Source organism: Cervus canadensis, chromosome 6, assembly GCF_019320065.1.
Source record: "Cervus canadensis isolate Bull #8, Minnesota chromosome 6, ASM1932006v1, whole genome shotgun sequence".
NCBI lineage: Eukaryota > Metazoa > Chordata > Mammalia > Artiodactyla > Cervidae > Cervus > Cervus canadensis.
In genome coordinates, this window is record NC_057391.1 from 81428298 (window position 1) to 81446207 (window position 17910).

General features: G+C 48.9%; 1 protein-coding gene across 4 annotated transcripts in view; it reads left to right on the top strand.

Annotated features, from left to right (window-relative positions):
- LOC122443876 (feline leukemia virus subgroup C receptor-related protein 2) overlaps positions 1–17203 on the top strand; it is a 61221-nt gene extending 44018 nt beyond the window's left edge. For 2 of the 4 annotated variants that reach the window (XM_043472594.1, XM_043472593.1), the window contains exons 4-10: positions 2298–2365; positions 3603–3706; positions 9361–9471; positions 10256–10361; positions 10512–10623; positions 11213–11268; positions 15345–17203. In XM_043472594.1, coding sequence (XP_043328529.1) covers positions 2298–2365; positions 3603–3706; positions 9361–9471; positions 10256–10361; positions 10512–10623; positions 11213–11268; positions 15345–15422 — 635 coding nt within the window. In that variant the 3' untranslated portion in view covers positions 15423–17203. Of the gene's footprint in view, positions 1–2297; positions 2366–3602; positions 3707–9360; positions 9472–10255; positions 10362–10511; positions 10624–11212; positions 11269–13152; positions 13689–15344 lie in introns of those variants that run through there. The other 2 variants (XM_043472595.1, XM_043472596.1) reach the window with 2 other exon arrangements.
- Positions 17204–17910: the final 707 nt, after the last annotated feature.

Sequence of the window (17910 nt, forward strand, 5' to 3'; positions counted from 1 at the left end):
CAAAGCTGCTCAACCTCCTGGATCAGCCCCCTCTGCACTGCTTCTTTCTCTGCTTTTTGGGGTCACGAAAGTGCTGGTGTTTAGTTTTTTGCTCCCAGTCCTCTTGGATAATTTCTCAGTCACCTGGGGATTCTGCCCTCCTTGTTCATCCCAGGTGGGCCCAAGCTGAACTTGACCTGGCGTGTGCCCTGCCCCCTGGCCCTGTTAAACTGAGGGGCAGGAAGGGGGCTGGTTTCATTCTTCTTGCACACCATTTCAGGAATGTGTCTCTTTGTGGGTTCTCTTGGCCTGGGAATGGAATTTCCAAGTGGCTGGGTGTGTGGTAAGAAGGTGAGGTGTAGGTATGCTTGTTATCTGAGAAGTTGCTGAGAGCCTGAGTGTGGCAGCTATAGTGATACTTGATGACACGTCTGGGGCACCGACTGTGGCCCTGTGCCCCTCAGGAGGTGGCACTGGGCTCAGCCTTGTTGCACCCCTGAGGTGACCTGCTCGGAGAGTCTGGGCATGAAATTACCAGTGAGCTGAGCTGGGGAAGTCTTTGAGGATCAGTTCAGTGAGGATATAAGATCGAGTGTTTAAGCTAGAGGACCCAGCACCCTTCAGTCTGGGTTCGAATGCAGCCTGCCTCTTACCACCCATGTGATGGTGTGGAGGGCAAACCAACCCCCCCATTTTGCAGGAGAATTTGAACTTTTCTTAACTTTGTCTCTCATTCCTCTGGGAACCTGATAAAGAATGGAAGTCAACTGCAGTTAGGCGACTTTACTTCCGATGGAAAGAACTGCAAGTGGGCTGGGGGATCTTCTCACCCCTGTTGGGAAGCCATTCTTTGTGTTTCTCTGAGCACAGCGACTCTTTCCACTGGCCTGTCCTTTATGGAGACCCTGGCAACCATGCCTCTGCATGAGTTACAACTATCGTGGCTCCTGGGAGGGGTTAAGGCAGGGTGGGGGCCATGCCCATGTTTCCCTGCACCGAGCCATCAGCTTGGGGGCAAAAGAGAACGGCTTCTGAGTGTCTGTGGCCTGGGGTCCTGTGGACTGGCTCCAGTGAAGGGGGCGCCTGAGGCTGCCGTGCCTGGGCACCGTGTCCTGTCTTACATCCTTCTAAGTGGCCCTTATGCCAGGTGTGCCCGTGGTAGTCCTGTGAGCCTCAAAATTAGCTGAAATTAAAAAGATCCCTGGTGTGTCTTCCAGAATGACCTCTGTATTTGTTTTTTAAATGCGTGTGCATTTTTCTTATCTATAAAATGGGAATGAGGATATATTAGCTACTTTCTAGGGTTGTTATGAGGACTGTAAGGTGTTTAGAAAAGTGCCTAGTACATAAGCGTATGCTGTTGCCATGACTACCACCATCATCACCATCAACCATCACCATCAATTCCTGAGGCTGCCCTGCCTGGGTACCATGTCCTGTCTTACATCCTTTTTAGTGGACCTAATGCCAAGTGTGCCAGTGGTGGCTGTGTGAGCCTCATCACCATCACCACCACTACCATTTCACCATCACCATGTCTGTCACCGTCACCACTGTGGTCATCATGATCACCACCACTGTCTCCACCACGATCACCACCACTACCATCATCACCACCACGATCACCACCACCATCGTCACCATCACTGTTATCATGAAAGGAAGGGAGGAGGTCCTTCTCCTTTGGATTCATTTTAGTCTCACATTAGTTACGAAGTCATTGTGTGGCTTTGAACAAAATGACTTCATCCTCTAAGGAAATTGATTCTTACAGAATGTTCTAAGTATTCCATTTATTTGTTGGATAAATTAATGAATTAGGAGAGTCATCTAAATGTTCTTTAGGGTCCTTTCTGGTTTCAAATGTAAGACTTTGTATGGTGTTGAGTCTGAGAAGAAAAGTTGGAGAGATGTGAAAACAGGTGAGAATGGGAATGTTGTCAGGGGTCAGAGGTCTGGAGCATTCTGGAGAGGGCATAGGTCATCAGGAGGAGGTGGAAAGGTGTCCAGTAGTTCAGTGAGTTCAGGCCAGTGCTTAGGAGGGATGTAGGTGGATCTGACCTAGAAGTAATGTGTACTTCCTGGAGCCTGTGTTTTTAGCACAGGATAAAGGGATGAGAGGGCAATGGTGTGTGGCTAAAAAGAGGTTAAAATGGTTACCTTGGGTTGTTCTGTAGTATTTCTTCTTCTCTGAGGTCACCACCTTCAGTGGCAACAAGGATGAGAATTTCCTCCCTCTCTCACCACTGAGAGGAGAGCCAGCAATGACCCCACCAGGACAGTGACCCTAATGCTGTGTTTCCCCCTCCTTCCTTCAGGTCTGAATGCTGGTGCTTTTTATGCCTTGTCCACTCTGCTGACTCGCATGGTGATCTTCCACTATCCGGTAAGGGCATTCCCTAAGCTGACCAGTGCCAGAGGGAAGGAGATGTCTAGTGTCTGGGCAGGAGCTGGGGAGGCAGTGTGGTATGGTGTGCACTCCAGGATTTGGAGGGAGGCGGCCCTGGGTCTCAGCCCCAGGTCTGGTGGTTCTCAGCGGTGTGAGAGCTGGTTAGCCTCTGAGCTCTCATGCTCTTTTCTGCAAAATAAGTCTAGTTATTTATTGAAAGATTAATTTAATTTTATTTTTTTTAAAAGACTAATTTTGCAATTAGAAAGTAAATCATAAGATTTACATGTGTAAAGTACATAGCATGGTGCCTGGCAACATGGTAGGTAAACATATATACACATAGAATCACCTATGAAATCAATTAAGTTGTGAAATGTGGGCAAGATTTAATGTTAAAGTCTTAGTTGCTCAACGGCAAGCAGGTTGCAAATGTCTCCAGAACCAGGGAGGGTTAAATACTGGGAAATGGACACTGAGTATCCTGCAGTCGGGATGTCAGGCCCAACCCTCTTTCGGAAGGTCAAGGGTCTCAGCGTGGGAACGGTGGGCCACCATGGGTGAGTGAGTGTTCCAGTGTTGGAGGTGGACAGGTCTGAGTTCAAATCCTGCCTCTGCACTTAATAAAGGCCTCATGACCTTCGGCTAGTAGGCTAATTTCAGTGTACCTTGATGTCTTCATCTGTAAAATGGGGAATATTGATTCTTAACCTCCTGGTGGGCAATCAGGAGAATTAAATACGATGATGATATAAAACCCTCAGCATGGTGTCTGGCTCTTAATAAACACGCAAACATATGTAATATCTTCCTACCTCTAAAACAGTGATAACTGGAAAAAAAGCCTAAGTATGGAATGTTTGGATATACATATTTCAGTTTTTCCATCTGTGAAATGGGAATAATGATAAAGGGTTCCTAAGAGGGTTATATTTTTGAAAAATCTATCTAAAAGTGGTTTCTAAAGATAGAATTTGTTTCCCCCCAGCATCCAGTATCATGCACCCACACCCAGGGTTATATTGTATTATATTAGGAGGAGCAGTTATTCTAGGATTTCCTCCCCTAGAATTACTGGCAGCTTTTTACAGCTTGTCTTGTTCTGCTACTTTCTGAGAATTGGCTGTAATGGCACCCCAGTTACTCGCCTTTACCCCTTTGCCTCCTGGTGACCGTGCCCTGTCAGATGTCTTGTTCCATCCTTGAGTGATCCTTGGGGCTGTGGTTTCCCCAGGGTGAAGAGGTGAATGCTGGAAGAATCGGCCTGACCATCGTCCTTGCAGGAATGCTTGGGGCTGTGATCTCAGGCATCTGGCTGGATAGGACCAAAACCTACAAGTAAGTGACTCTCCCGCTTGGACTGAATTGGAGACCATGTTTTGAAATGACATATTCCTAGGAGCATGGCTCCAAGGATGTGATTGCAGCAGCTGGGGTCTGAGTGGTCAAGAAGGCAGTTCAGATGTATCTTCTCTGGGGATGAGGAGGTGGTTCCATTGCCAAATTCCCATGTCTTGCTCGTGGACCTCCTGGGGTTAACCAGGGTGCTCTGTGCTTCCAACAGTTTTCAGTGTATTACCTTGCAATTGCTTCCACGTTGGTAAATATTGCTTCCATTGGTAAATATTGTGATATGATTTAGTCCTGATTGCCCAGTGCATTTCCAAGAGCCACTAAGATTTTAGTGGATTGCAGGCTAAACCAGGATGCTTACTAAAAACACAGATCCCTGGGTCCCACCCCTCATGGATGTCAATTCAGTAGTGGAGTCTGCATTTAGAAATCAACCCGGATGCCTTGATTCAGTAGCCAGCCTTGGAGAAAGTGCTCTGAAAACAGAGGCTCAGCTTAAGTGCGTCCTGTGCTCCGCATCCACTGGGTGCTCAGTTAATGTGGCTCAGTGGGGCAGCTGCCTGGGCTGTCCTGCGCTGGGCAGGGCAGTATATTCTGGGCTGCTTTGTCAAGGCCTCCAAAGTTCCCAGTGTCTGGAGGCGACAGACAGTGGCAGACCTGTTCTCTGCATACAAACCCGCTTCTGTGAGGCTCTGGTCAGACCAGGGCTCCCTCTGGCTGCCCTCATCAAAGGCCAATTGAGGCCCTCCCTGGGGATGTGGCTGCCTGGCTGGACACAAGGAGGAGCCCAGCTGGACCTAATCACTGCTGGTGGAGCTGGGCTGCAGCCTCATTTCTGCCATATGCCGGTTGCTTGCTTCAAGCCGTGAGAACTGGCCTCCCTTGAACCAGGGAATAGCAGCATCTCTTTTCCGGGCTTGCTCTGTGGCAACAGAAAGGAGGGATTGGAATGTTTGCTGGGCCAGGATATGGGCAGCCAGATGATTCAGATGAACCAGAAAAGACAGTAAAAATACAGTGAAAGGGCGGGGAGGACACTGCAGAGTCTAGCTGATGCTGGTTCCTAGTGTCATTTGATGTCTGCATCCTGCAGTCAGCATGGACATTCTTTCCGCTCCACTACTTGGGCAGAGAAAGGGTGGGGGAGCTCTGTCATCTGGGCATTTTGGTGCCTGTTCCTTCTCCCTGAGGCTCCCAGGTGTGTCTCCTTTGGTTTGGAGATGGAAATTGGATGGTCAGGTCCATTTATGTCTGGCTGAGGCTACAGATAGTTTTGCAGACAGGCTAGTGGTTTAAGAAGAAGCTGTGGATAAAGAAATATGGCAAAGGGTGAGCTTGTGGGGTCAGCAAGGGAGATGGGTGTCCGTGGGGCTGGGTTCTGCAGCGGGAGGGCCTGTATGCGGGGAGCAGGGGGAGGAGAGATGAAGGCCCTCTGACCTCAGCAGCTGCTTTGAAGACCCAGGAGGGAGGGGTGTCCTTCAGAGGCTGTTGCTCTTTTCCGAAGATGTAGCCCCATCGTGTGTTAGTATTCCTGTGTGTGGGAGTGGAGAGAGCGTGGGTTTCTAATCCTACTCTGCATTTACCTAGTAGGTGACTTTGGACAAGTAACTTGACTGGTCTGAGCTCAGTCTCCACATATGTCATATTGGAGATAGTCATATGTTTCTTTTTTCCTACCAGTTTTATTGAGATATAATGGATTTAAACTGTATCTATAGACAGCATATGGTTTAATTTACATACATCATGAAATCAACATCACAAATAGTTTAGTGAACATCCATCATCATGTATGGATACAAAATTAAAGAAATAGAAAAAATATCATGATGAGGACCTTTAGGACTTCTTTTCTTAACAACTTGCATATATAACATATACCATGTTGATTATATTTATCATGTTGTACGTTACATACTTGTGTGTGTGTGCTGATCGCTCAGTTGTGTCCGACTCTTTGCGACCCCACGGTCTGTCCATGGAATTCCCCAGGCGAGAATACTGGATTGGGTTGCCATTCCCTCCTCCAGGGCATCTTCCTGACCCAGGGATGGAATCCAGGTCTCCTACATTGCTGGCAGATTCTTTACCATCTGAGCTACCAGGGAAGCCCACATTACATACTTAGTCCTTACTTATTTTACACCTGGAAGTTTTTAACCTTTTGATTGCCTTCTTCCTATTTCCCCTTCTCCTACCCCATCCTTACCTTTGGTAACCAAAAATCTGATCTCTCTTGCTGTGAGTTTGCATGCTTCTTTGGTTTTTGAAGTATTATTGACCTACGACACCATGTTAGTTCCTTGACACTACATAATGATTCAATATTTCTAGAAATTTCAAAATGACCCCTGAGTTAAGTCTGGTTGTGGTCTGTTACCATACCAGGATATTATTACTCATTGGCTGTATTCCCCACCCTGTACATTTCATCCCTTTGATTCATCTATTTTCCATCTGGAAGTTTGTACCTCTTAATCTCTTTCACCTGTTTCTTTCCTTCCCCCCCACCCCATCCTCTCCCTTCTGGCAGCCATCTGTGTGTTCTCTGTATCTATGAGTCTGTTTCTGACTTAACGTCTGTTCATTTGTTTTGTTTTTTAGATTCTGCATAGCAATGAAATCATATAGTATTTGTATTTCTCTAACTTATTTCACTTAGCATAAAATCATTTGGGTCCATACATGTCACTGCAAATGGCAAGAGTTCATTCCTTTTTATGGCCGAAATACATATGTGTGCATACCACATCTTTTTAATCCACTTATCTATTGATGGGCACTTAGATTGCCTCTCTATCTTGGCTTTTGTACATGATACTACAGTGAACATTGGGGTACCTATATTGTTTTGAATTAGTGTATTCATTTTCTTGGGATAAATGCTCAGGAGTGGAATTGCTGGATCATCTGAGTGTTCTGGGTTTTCATATATATACATATAATTTTATTTATTTTTGGCTGTGCTGGATCTTTGTTGTTTTGCAGGCTTTTCTCTAGTTGTGGTGCATGGACTTCTCACTGCAGTGGTTTCTCTTGTGGTGGAGCACAGTCTCTAGAGTGCCTGGGCTTCAGTAGTTGCACTTCTAGAGTTCAGGCTCAATAGATGTGGTGCACAGGCTCACTTCCTCTGCCCCATGTGGGATCTTCCCAGACCAGGGATCAAACCCATGTCTCCTGCATTAGCACGTAGATTCTTTACCACTGAGCCACCAGGGAAGCCCCCTGGGTGTTCTGTTTTGAAACTTTTTTTTAGAAATCTCCATATTGTTTTCTATAGTGGCCGCACCAATTTACAGTACCCTCCAGCAGTTCACAAGGGTTCCCTTTTGCACTGCTTCCTGGCCATCTGTACGTCTTCCTTGGAAGAATCTCTGTTCAGATCCTCTGCCCACTTTTCAATTGGGTGTTTTTTTTCTTTTGATGTTGAGTTGTATTAAATCTTTGTATATCTTGGATATTAACTCCTTATAGATATGTCTTCTTCCATTCAATAGATGGCCTTTTAATTTTGTTGGTAGTTTCCTTTACTGTGCTAAAGCTTTCCAGTTTGATGTAGTCCTATTTGTTTGTTTTTGCTTTTGGTTCCCTTGCCTGAGAAGACATTTCCGCCGCCCCCCGCCCCCGCCCCCAGAAATTACTAACACTGATGTCAGTGTACTGCCTATAAATTTATTCTAGAATTTAAAGACTGGTTTCAGTCTTTAAGTCTTTAATCCATTTTGAGTTTGTTTTTCTGCATAGCGTGAGAGAGCAGTTGAGTTTGATTCTTTTTTGTATAGCTGTCCAATTTTCCCAACACCGTTTATTGAAGAGTCTGTCTTCTCCCCATTGTATATTCTTGCCTGTTTCATCATTTTGGGTTGCTCTTCAGATCCATTCATCTGTGCCTGTTTTGTACCAGTACCATACTGGTTTGATTACAATAGCTTTGGAGTACAGTTTGAAATCTGGAAGAACTGATACCTCTAGTTTTATACTTTCTCAAGACTGCTTTGGCTATATGTGGTCTTTTGTATGTCCATACACATTTTAGAGTTATTTGTTCTAATTCTGCAAAGTTTCCATTAGTGTTCTGACAGGAATTGCTTTGATTATGCTGACTGCCTTGCATTACACTGTTTAAAGATTTTTCTTAAGTCCTGAGATAGGCTTGTGTCACTAAAACTTGCCTCTTGGAACTGCTTTTCCTGTACCCCATATAATCCGTGGTGTATTTTTTGTCAATTTGTTTCCAGGTGTTCTTTTTTTTTTTTTTTTTAATTTCTACTTTGATTTCTTCAGTGACCTAGTGGTTGCTTGGTGGATAATTATTTAGCCTTCATGTGTTTGTGGGTTTTGTAGTTCTTTTCTCATTGTTGATTTTTTTTTAAACTTTAAAAAAAATTTTTTACATTAAAAAAAATTTGCTTATTTTTTAATTGAAGGATAATTGCTTTACAGAATTTTGTTGTTTTCTGTCAAACATTAACATGAATCCACCATATTCGTAGTTGATTTCTAATCTCACTTTTGTGATTAGAAAAGATGCTTGATATGATTTCAGTTTTCTTAAATCAGTCATTCTTTTCCTGCAGGGCTTTGGTAAGGGTTAAATGAAATACTAAATATATGTAAAGTGCTTAAGAGAATCTCTGGCCTCCAATCACTGCGGTATCAGTTTGACACAAGCACAGTATGCACCTGCCGGCCCCACTGTGTTTCTGGCTTCAGCAGAGATGAGGGAAGGCTCTGAGCTTTCATGGTCTGAGTCCTGATGCTCGTGGCCACAGCGCCCAAGGAGGTGCCGAGCCCCTGACCTCAGTTAGGAGGACGGGGAGAGGGTGGGGTCCCAGTGCAGGAGTGAGGGCCACAGCGGTCCTGGGTGGGCCACCTGGGGGCGAGGTGCGTGCAGGGGCACGAGCAGGGTGAGCCCGGAAGAGAAACCAGCCCTGCTGGGCCTTCTGAGGGACCAGTGGGGGGGACACGCGCCGGGAGTGGGCGCAGCTTTCTCCCTCGGGCTTTGGAGTCAAGGGCTCGTTCAGGGCTGGAGAATGTTCTCTCCGCTGCACTGTCAGGAGCGGAGCAGTTCAGATTCAGCGGGGAGAGCTGGGCTGCACGTGTGGCAACAGGAAGGACCCGGAGACGACAGAGACTCTCAGTCAGGTCCCTGCCCGGCATTGTCCGGGGGGCGGGGGCGATGCAGACAAGCAGAACGGGCTTCTGGGGTTGCCTGCGTGCCACCGCCTCCTGACCACAGCTGATGTGTCCCTGTTTTTTTGTTTTTGTTTTTTCTGGTGGAAGGAGAAAAGGAAAGGGCTGTGTCCCTGCTTGTGGGTGGGATGTACCCAATCCAGGTGCAGTATTAACTTGCTGAGAGGTTTCTGCAGGAGAACACACGTGCTACAAGATGGCTTCATACTGTCCTGGTCTCACCCTTTGTAGTTCTGAGCTATAGTGTGATCATTGGTCCAGTGTCCATCAACCTCATGGACGGAAAATTCTTTGAGAGTAAATAGCACACAGACCTGGGCTTGCTCAGCACTCGGCAGTTGCCCAAAAGATAGGAAGTGGGGTGGAGGAAAAGAGGAAGGAAGGAAGGGAAAATATCCTGTTAAAGTCTGCAGTTTATGACTCAACTTCACTGCCTCTGCTTGTAGGGAGACAACTTTGGTGGTCTATATCATGACTCTGGTGGGCATGGTGGTTTACACATACACCCTGAACCTGGGACACCTGTGGGTAGTGTTCATCACGGCTGGCGCAATGGGGTAAGTTGTACTTCGAACCTACTTAACTGGAAAGCGCCATCCATGGTTCCAGGACCTACTGACATCCTAGGATGCGATAAGGATCTGCCGCCTCTCATCGACTTCTGCAAACGTGGAAATGGCCAGAGGTCATGTTCACTCATAAAGGCTTCAAAATGCTGCCTGGGGCACCCAGGCCCATCCATGCTGTTGAGATGGACTATGTCCTTCATAAATCTCTGGGAAGCTAGGAGATGTTCAGTGTCTTTATGAGCTCAGCCTGGGACAACATGGGGTCACAGAAAGTACACAGGCCTGGGGATCAGAAAGGGTGGGTCCTGAGCTCACTGTTGCTGACTGTTTATTAGATCATAGGCACCTCCCTACCCACTCTGAGGCTCAGTGTCTTTATCTGTAATTGCAGATGAGTGGCCTCCCTTGTGGAGTTGTTGGAAAGAAGGAGAGAAATAACAGGTGTGAAAGCACCAGGAAGTGTGATGCATAAGAAAGAGATCAGAGCTGGAATTTTCTAGACCTGTTGTATGAGAAAGAATAGGAAATGGCGCTCCTTCCACAGGGATCTCTGCTCAGCTTCATCTCTTACTTATTTTCCTATGGACAGTACATGCGAGGGTGTGTGACCGTATGTGTGTAATGACCACCTAGAGGGTGGCCTGATTTTCAAGGGCCTGGCATGTCTTGATGGGAAGAAACAGAAAAAGGAGTTGTAGGGCAGGAGATGGGCACCCTTTTTTCCTTTTTCCGGACGTTCTCCATCACCTTGTTTCTGTGATCTGGGCTTTAGCTTCTTTATGACTGGCTACCTCCCACTGGGATTTGAATTTGCCGTGGAGCTGACGTACCCAGAATCAGAAGGCATGTCATCTGGCCTCCTCAACGTGTCTGCCCAGGTAGGCCTCTCGTTGGGTGGTGGCCTTGAAGCCATGGGTCCTTGTTCCCTCCCGGGCTCGGCGGGAGCAGGCGCTGCATACGGGCAGCTCAGCTCCCCTGTGGGCTGGTTGCCTGGGCCCCTGGTTCCAGTTTTCTCTGTGCCTCTGCAGGTATTCGGGATCATCTTCACCATCTCCCAGGGCCAGATTATCGACAACTATGGAACCATGCCTGGGAACATCTTCCTGTGTGTCTTTCTGACCCTTGGAGCAGTGCTCACTGGTGAGTCGGGGCTTCAGGACAAAGTGATGCTCTGGCTGCGCCTGAGTTTATGCTGTTGGCAGATTGGCAGCCAATGTCTTGACTGATCATGCAGCTAAGGGGCTCACGTGCAGCAGGGCAGACGAGAGGACTCATGAGGAAGTATCTTTGGCAGGCAGTAGCATATTTTGTTGGAATGAGCTTCAGTTTTGGTCTCAAAAGACCCTTGTTGGAACCCTGCACTGTGACACTGACCTCCATAGCTCTTTGACCTTGGCCAAGTGGACTGACCTCTGGGAGCACCACTTTCCTAATCTGTAGATTGGAGATTGCTGTGAGGATTGGAGCACTGTGTGCAAGCTCCCTGCAAATATCAGGGGTCTATGCATGGAGGCCAGCGTCATCACTGGCTTCTTCCTGTCTGGCACAGCAGTGGTCCCCCAGGCTCTGTCAAGGTGGCTGATGGAACCTCCAGATCCCTGGAAGATCTGAAGGAGGTGGGATACTCGTGACCCTTAGGAGAGTTCAGGGCTCCCTCTTGTGGATGAGCTTGACCATTGCTCTGCTTGATAACTTTCTGTTGCCCCTCTTCTGTGTCCTTGAACCTCAGCGTTCATCAAGGCAGATCTCCGGAGGCAGGACGCAAACAAAGAAATTCCTGAAAATGTGAGTATGTGGGAGCTGCTGGGCTGAGATGTGGGCACAGACTTTGCTGAGGCTGTGGCCTTGGGGGGAGGCGGGGGAGCGCCCGGGGACCGGTGGCTGTGAGAGCAGCTCAGCGTCACACACGTGGAGACAAAGGGCTTCCTCCGTGGGGCTCAGCCCCGCTTTCCTGCTGCCCTCTCCGGGTTTTTCTCCTACTTCCTCCCCTGCTCCTGGCCTCCCTGCTCTGGTCCCCAGAGCTGGTCCCTGTGTCAGTCTGCCGAGCAACACCCACCCCGGGGTCCTGAGACAAGTCCCGAGGCCCCGGCTCCTCTCCTTTCAGCCTGGGGTTCTTGAATGGAGAGGAGATGTGGGGGGCTGGCTCCTTCATCCTGTCATAGCGGTGGTGGCCCCGAGGCAGGGGCTCTCCTGGCATGTGGCAGGCCCTCAGGAGGTGCCAGGGAGGGACCAGAGCCAGTGTGCTGCCAGCAGGGCTCTCAAAGTACACGTCAGGAAGCAGGGGTGGGTCATGGTGGAAGGGGAGAGGACCTGGAATTATTAGATCGACAACAGAAAAGTATTTCCCATCTTTTCTAATTGGCTGGGAACTATTTAACCATCGTGCTGTGCTGGGCTTAGTCGTGTCTGACTCTTTGCGACTCCATGGACTATAGCCCACCAGGCTCCTCTGTCCATGGGGATTCTCCAGGCAAGGATACTGGAGTGGGTTGCCATGCTCTTCTCCAGGGGTGAAGGGATCAAACCCAGGTCTCCCGTGTCGTGGGAGGATTCTTTACCGTCTGAGCCACCAGGGAAGCCCAAGAATACTGGAGTGGGTAGCCTATCGCTTCTCCAGGGGATCTTTCCAACCCAGGGATAGAACCCATGTCTCCCACATTGCACGCAGATTCTTTACCAGCAGAGCCACAAGGGAAGCCCAAGAATACTGGAGTGGGTAGCCTGTCCCTTCTCCAGGGGATCTTCCCGACCCAGGAATTGAACTGGGGTCTCCTGCATTGCAGGTGAAGCTACCAGGGAATCCTTTAACCAATGTGTTAGATATCAAATCTGAATCAGGATGAAAGGAATTTCAGCTCTCAGGAGTCAGTGGGATATTGCTTAAAAGAACAAAACACCTAAAACCTGTTACAGAGTTAATACATATTCTTTGCAGAAAAAAATTTTAAATATAGCAAAGTGTACACATTTTAAAATTTTTTGTTTGTTTTAAAGTGTACAAAATTTTAAAGTCATCCTGTAATAGCATCACCTAGAGATGAGGTCCTGTCTTTTTGCATTTGCTCACACATGTCTGTGTACACATATGATATATATGTGTGGGTATATGTATGTATTTTTTAAACAAAAATAGAGTCTTGTGCTTTTGTTGCTCTGTAAGCTTCTTGTTCTACGTGCTTTTGTACTTTCTGCAAGCACTTTGTCAGGTCATTAGTCTTTTACAACATACACGTCACAGTGTTCTAATAACTGCACATGAATAGACATGATTTGATTGACAATTTTCCTGTCCAGGAACACTAAGATTGTTTCTAATTGTTGTTAGAGATGATACTGTGTTTACTGTTCTGGAGTTGACTCTTTGGGCATGTTCTTAAGCACCGTATTTTCTTGAGAAACAGATCAGTGGTTGTGCTGTTGTTAAGACTTTGATATGTGTTACCAGACTGTCCTGTAGAAAGAAGGTGCTATCAATACTACTAATGTACATTGCTCTAGCAGTGTACGAGGCCAACCCTGAGTATTTATCATTTTGAAAATCTTTGCCAATTATCTAAGGCAAAAATGGTATCTGAAAGAGGTACGTTTAGTGCTTTAAGGATATGCGCTGAGAGATGGATGCTAATCTCTGTTTCCTTCTTGTTTGTCCTCTGATCTCATGCTCTGGAGTTGGCAGGTGGTAGCAGGTAGCAGGTGAAGGGGGCGATGCCTGGGACAGGACATTCAGTGGGGCCAGAGGGAACGTCTGAGACAGGAGTGGTCTTCTCAGGAGCCTGTGAGAAGCGTGGCATCAGCCCTGCGGAGATGGGCTTGTCCCTGTGCCATAGACGAGGAAGCGTGATTTGGGACACTTTGGTGACTATTAGTGTGAGCCTATGAAAAGGTGCCTATGATAACAGGATGGATTTCTTGTGAAAAGATTTCAATTTGAAACGTGATGCATTGTGTCAAGCGATATGAGATTCTGCTGTGTTTACTTTGTAATCTGTGTTTCCCTGGGCAAAAGCAAACAGAAGAAAGTAAAGGTTGCTTGTAGTCCCAGTGCCCAGAGATAACCTAGTAACATTTAGTCATTTTCCAGTGTTTTCTGTGGATGTAGAAATGTGCTTGTGCATGCTGGGCTTTCTACCCTGCTTGTTTCCTTTCGAGAGTCTGACAAGCTTTCTACACCACTGCCCCCCCAGCCCCACATCTCCATGTACACATTTTCATTTCCTCCTGTTACTACCTAGGTCGGCCCACACTTCCCTGACTTACAGGCAGATCCTTGTCCCCGGGGACCTGGTTTGTTACCCGGTAGGCGGTGAGCGCTCAGTCTGTCCGTGGGGACTGTGGGAAGCAGCACGGGTCGGACCAGGAGGCCAGCGGGTGCAGGCGCTCACGGTGCTGTCCTGGATACTCCCCAGGTGTCTGCACCCCCCTCGCTCCTGGGGGCCTGGTGGGACGGGGGTCAGAGTCCCGCGGGGCTGGTCCCAGGGAAGTCAGGGCTGTCAGGGGCGTCGTGAAGGAGCCGTCATTTCCCCCACCGAGGTGGCGGGCGTGAGTGGGACCTGCAGGCCATCCCAGGACTTCAGTCTCAGCGCCAGGGGACAACAGGGCAGGGAGTGCATTGGGCCAGAGCTGCGCTTTCTGATCAGTGAGGTGGGTCATTGGCTGAAAGGGCCAGAACTTCCAGTGGGTCAGGACTGATGCTGATGATGACAATCTGTGTTTGGGTTTCCATTTTTCTTCCAGTTGGTAGTTCTCGGCCACAGAGACATAAGCCTTGTTTGGTTGTGATTTCAAGGTGATGGCGCTGAAGAAGGCGGGTGTGTGTGCATGAGTGTGTCAGAGACAGGAGGTGGCATGACTGATTGAAGTCAGCTGCTGGTTCTGAGTGAGGGCTTCTCAGGGCTGTGGCCGAGCTGGTGCCAACAAGTTAGCAAGATGGAGAACCGGACACTGGATCTCCCGCTGTTGCCTCTGCCACGGGCTAACCTGGGGGTCGTGGCGGGTGAAATGCCATTTGTCCAACTGGTGTGGCCTGCATGTGCTCCGCCAGCCTCGATGGTCAGAGCTGTGTGGGGCTCGGCCTGTGCTGGAGGCCTTGTTGGGAACGAGATGAGCCCCTGAGGGAAGAAGCAAAGTGCTCCTAAAAAGCAGACAAACACCCAAGGTGGCAGTCAGCACCTAGGAACCTCAGAGCATAATCTCCAGGGCATGTTTAAATCCCACCCAGCTAACAAGCGTGACCCTGAATGTCTTCTAATTCTGTGCCGTCGTCCCCAAGAAATCTGATGACAAACTGACCCAAAGTCTCTTTTTCTATGGGGAAAAGATATTCACATATAAAGTCTCTTTTTCTATGGGGAAGCTATATTAATATATACATATTTTGAGCCATAATACATCCTGTCTTTGTAACAGTTCGCTGTGCATCTGTTTCACACACATGGTAACCGTGTTCATCATCCTGGGGGCTGCCCCTGACCGGGGGTAGTCAGCACTCCTAAGGGGGGTGCAGACCTGGCCCTTCCACAGGCATGCGGGGGTCCATCCAGGTGGGGTGAGGCTGTCAGAAGGGGAGGAGGGTGACGGGAGCTCAGTGGCACTCACAGTGAGATGGTCCCTGGAGGCTGTGGTGTCCCGGAAGGCTGGCCTTTTCGCTCCTCCTTCACTCTGTCGTGATGGTGTGTGTGTTGGGGGTGGGGAGCTCTGTGCGTGAGCGGAGCCCCTGTCCTCGTCCTTGTTCACTGTCGGGGATGCTGAGTGCCTGTGGCTCTGGTCTTCCCCCGGATTCAGACACATGGGCAGGCAGATACTCAGCAGGGTAGAGTCCCTGCCGCCTCATCCCAAGGGCCGTCCCCTTGTCTGTCTTGTAGAAACCCCAGGAAGGGGAGGAGGAGGAGGACAGCAAGAGCAGCAAAGCCCCCACCACTGTCCGGGAGGAGCGTTTCTGAGAGAGGGTGGAGGAATGACTCAGGGGACTCGGACCACCCCCACTTCTTCAGCCAGCCCAGCTCTGCCTGCCAGCCCCACCGCCTTCCCCGAGCAGCTTCTGGGGGAACTGGGAGGAACATCTGTGTCTTGGAGGAAAGAGCCTCTGCCTCCTGGAAGCCACTCCAGAGCTTGCCCGGTCTCTGTGGGGGAGATGCACTTTCCACCACACAGGTGGGGGCCCTGCCTTCCCCCTGCAGGTTCTGGGAGCTGGGGAGGCAGAGAGAAGCCTGGAGTCAGTCCTGGCTGCTGCCTCACCTTCCTGTTCCAGCCCATCCCTCGGGACAAAGCCTGCACATTATCCTGAAAGAAAGCTTATTCAGGAGATTAATTTTTCTAGTGTCTGACGACCCTTAGGAGCCCAGTTCTCAGGAGCAGCAGCTGCTCTGGACGAGGGTCATTATTGGGCCCCAGACTGACCACTGACCTTCTGTGGGAGAGAAAACACCCTCAGGACACCTCTCAGGACGCCAGGACCAGGTTCTTCCAGCTCGTGCTGGCGTCTGTCTGCAAACCCTCTCTCCTCAGAGCTGATCACACCAAACACCAATAAACTTGACAAAAACATTAATGTGGCTGAGAAGAAGAAGCCAATTCAGGGCGTTGACCTCCTTGGGATGTGATGGTGCTTATGAATCTGGGGAGTCTGGTAGCCTGATTTGGGAACAGAAAGGTTCTTTTCTGCAGGAGATGTCCTGGCCCAGGGCCTTCTGTGCTCACTGTCACCTCTGCTGCCTTCCTCCGAACGCCACTCAGGGGCTCGTGTTCTCCTACCTGTAACCCTCACTGCAAACTCACCTGGGTCCTTCCCCGCTGAGAACGCCAAAGGTCCCTGAGAGATGAGGGGAAGGGGCAGAAGGAGAGGTGGCCTGTGAATGGAACTCGGGTCTGCTGGGTTAGGTAAGCGCGTCTTCCTCAGGTGGGAACAGAGTTTGCAGCCCCAGCCCCTCTCCCCACCCCTTCTATAATAGTAATAATTCTTTCTCAGATATTCTGAATTTAAGGGGACTCCCTTTCAACCAGGAGCTTCTCAGGTGTTGCCAGTGGTAAAGAATCTGCCACTGGAGACGCAAGAGACACAGGTCCGATCCCTGGGGTGGGAAGATCTCCTGGAGCAGGAAATGTCAACTCACTCCAGTATTCTTGCCTGGGGAATCCCATGGACAGCCTGGCGGGCTGCAGTCCATGGGGTCCCAGAGGCAGACACTTCTGAGCGCACACAGACGCACATGTCCTTCCAACCAGCCCAAGCTGCCCCCTCCTGCCTTGCCTGCTGTCTGGCTCTACTCACAGGCTTGGGGAGAATCTCCTCAAAATAAGACATTTTGGTTGTTTCTCATGTCCTTGAGCTCTGTGATCACAAACCCTGTGCTGTTTTGTTGTGGCCACTGCCCTGGGCTCAGAATATTGGAGCTGCCAGCGTGGAAGTGGTGCTGGGTGCTTGGGCCACTGCCCAAGGGCAGCTGGCGTGTGTGTGTGTGTGTGTGTGTGTGTGTGCGCGCGTGTGTGTGTGTATACAGTACTCTGTACATAAAAGAAGTTCACACTTCTGGTGCAAGGACTGAGTTAGTGGTAGAAAGGAGGTGGAAATGGAAGGTGCCTTACTTTTTAATAAAGAGAAAGTGTTTACTCTTGAGCCTCTTAATTTTATAAACAAAATGTTTACTGAAACCATCGTTTTATTTGAAATCATAATTCGTATTTTCTATTTGTAACACCAGATATATTAAAGCAATAAAATATCCTCCATGTGGTCTGCCTTGTCACTTGTTGGGGCAGAGATGGCTTTGGCGGTGGGAACAGGCTGGAGGGCTGGGGCTCGGGGTAGAGGGGGCGTTCCTCCACACTGTGGAAGGTGGTCCTCTGTAGACATAGATGTTACCATGCTAGTGGGTTATTTTTTAAAGATGAGGCTGCAGACGTTACTGTCTGTCCATGTGGAGAGTGCAACTCAAGGCCGAATCTGTGGTTCCAACAACTTTCCATTCAGCGTGATCTTTTTACAGTGCATGTCAACCACATCAGTCCTCCACTTAAAACCCTCTTCTAGCTTCTTACTGCAACCAAGGCCCAGACCTCATCAGAGCCCACAAGACCCCATGCACTATGGCCCCCACCTTCCTATCTGACCATCCACTGTTCTGTTCAGTCTCTCTGCTCCAGCTACACGACCTCCCTGCCTTGCCTTGAATGTACCAAGCATATTCCCACCACAGGGCCATTGCACCGGCCAGTCCCTGTGTCTGGGGTTCACTGGCGGCAGGTGTCCATATGACTTGTTTCCTCACTTCAGCTCAAATGTATTATCTGCGTATGTATATATGTACCCAAATCACCCTGCTGTGTGCCTAAAACATTGCAAGTCAACTATATGTCAATAAAATATATATATTAAGAAAAAATTCCATGGACAGAGGAACCTGGTGGGTTACCGTCCACAGCATCACAAAG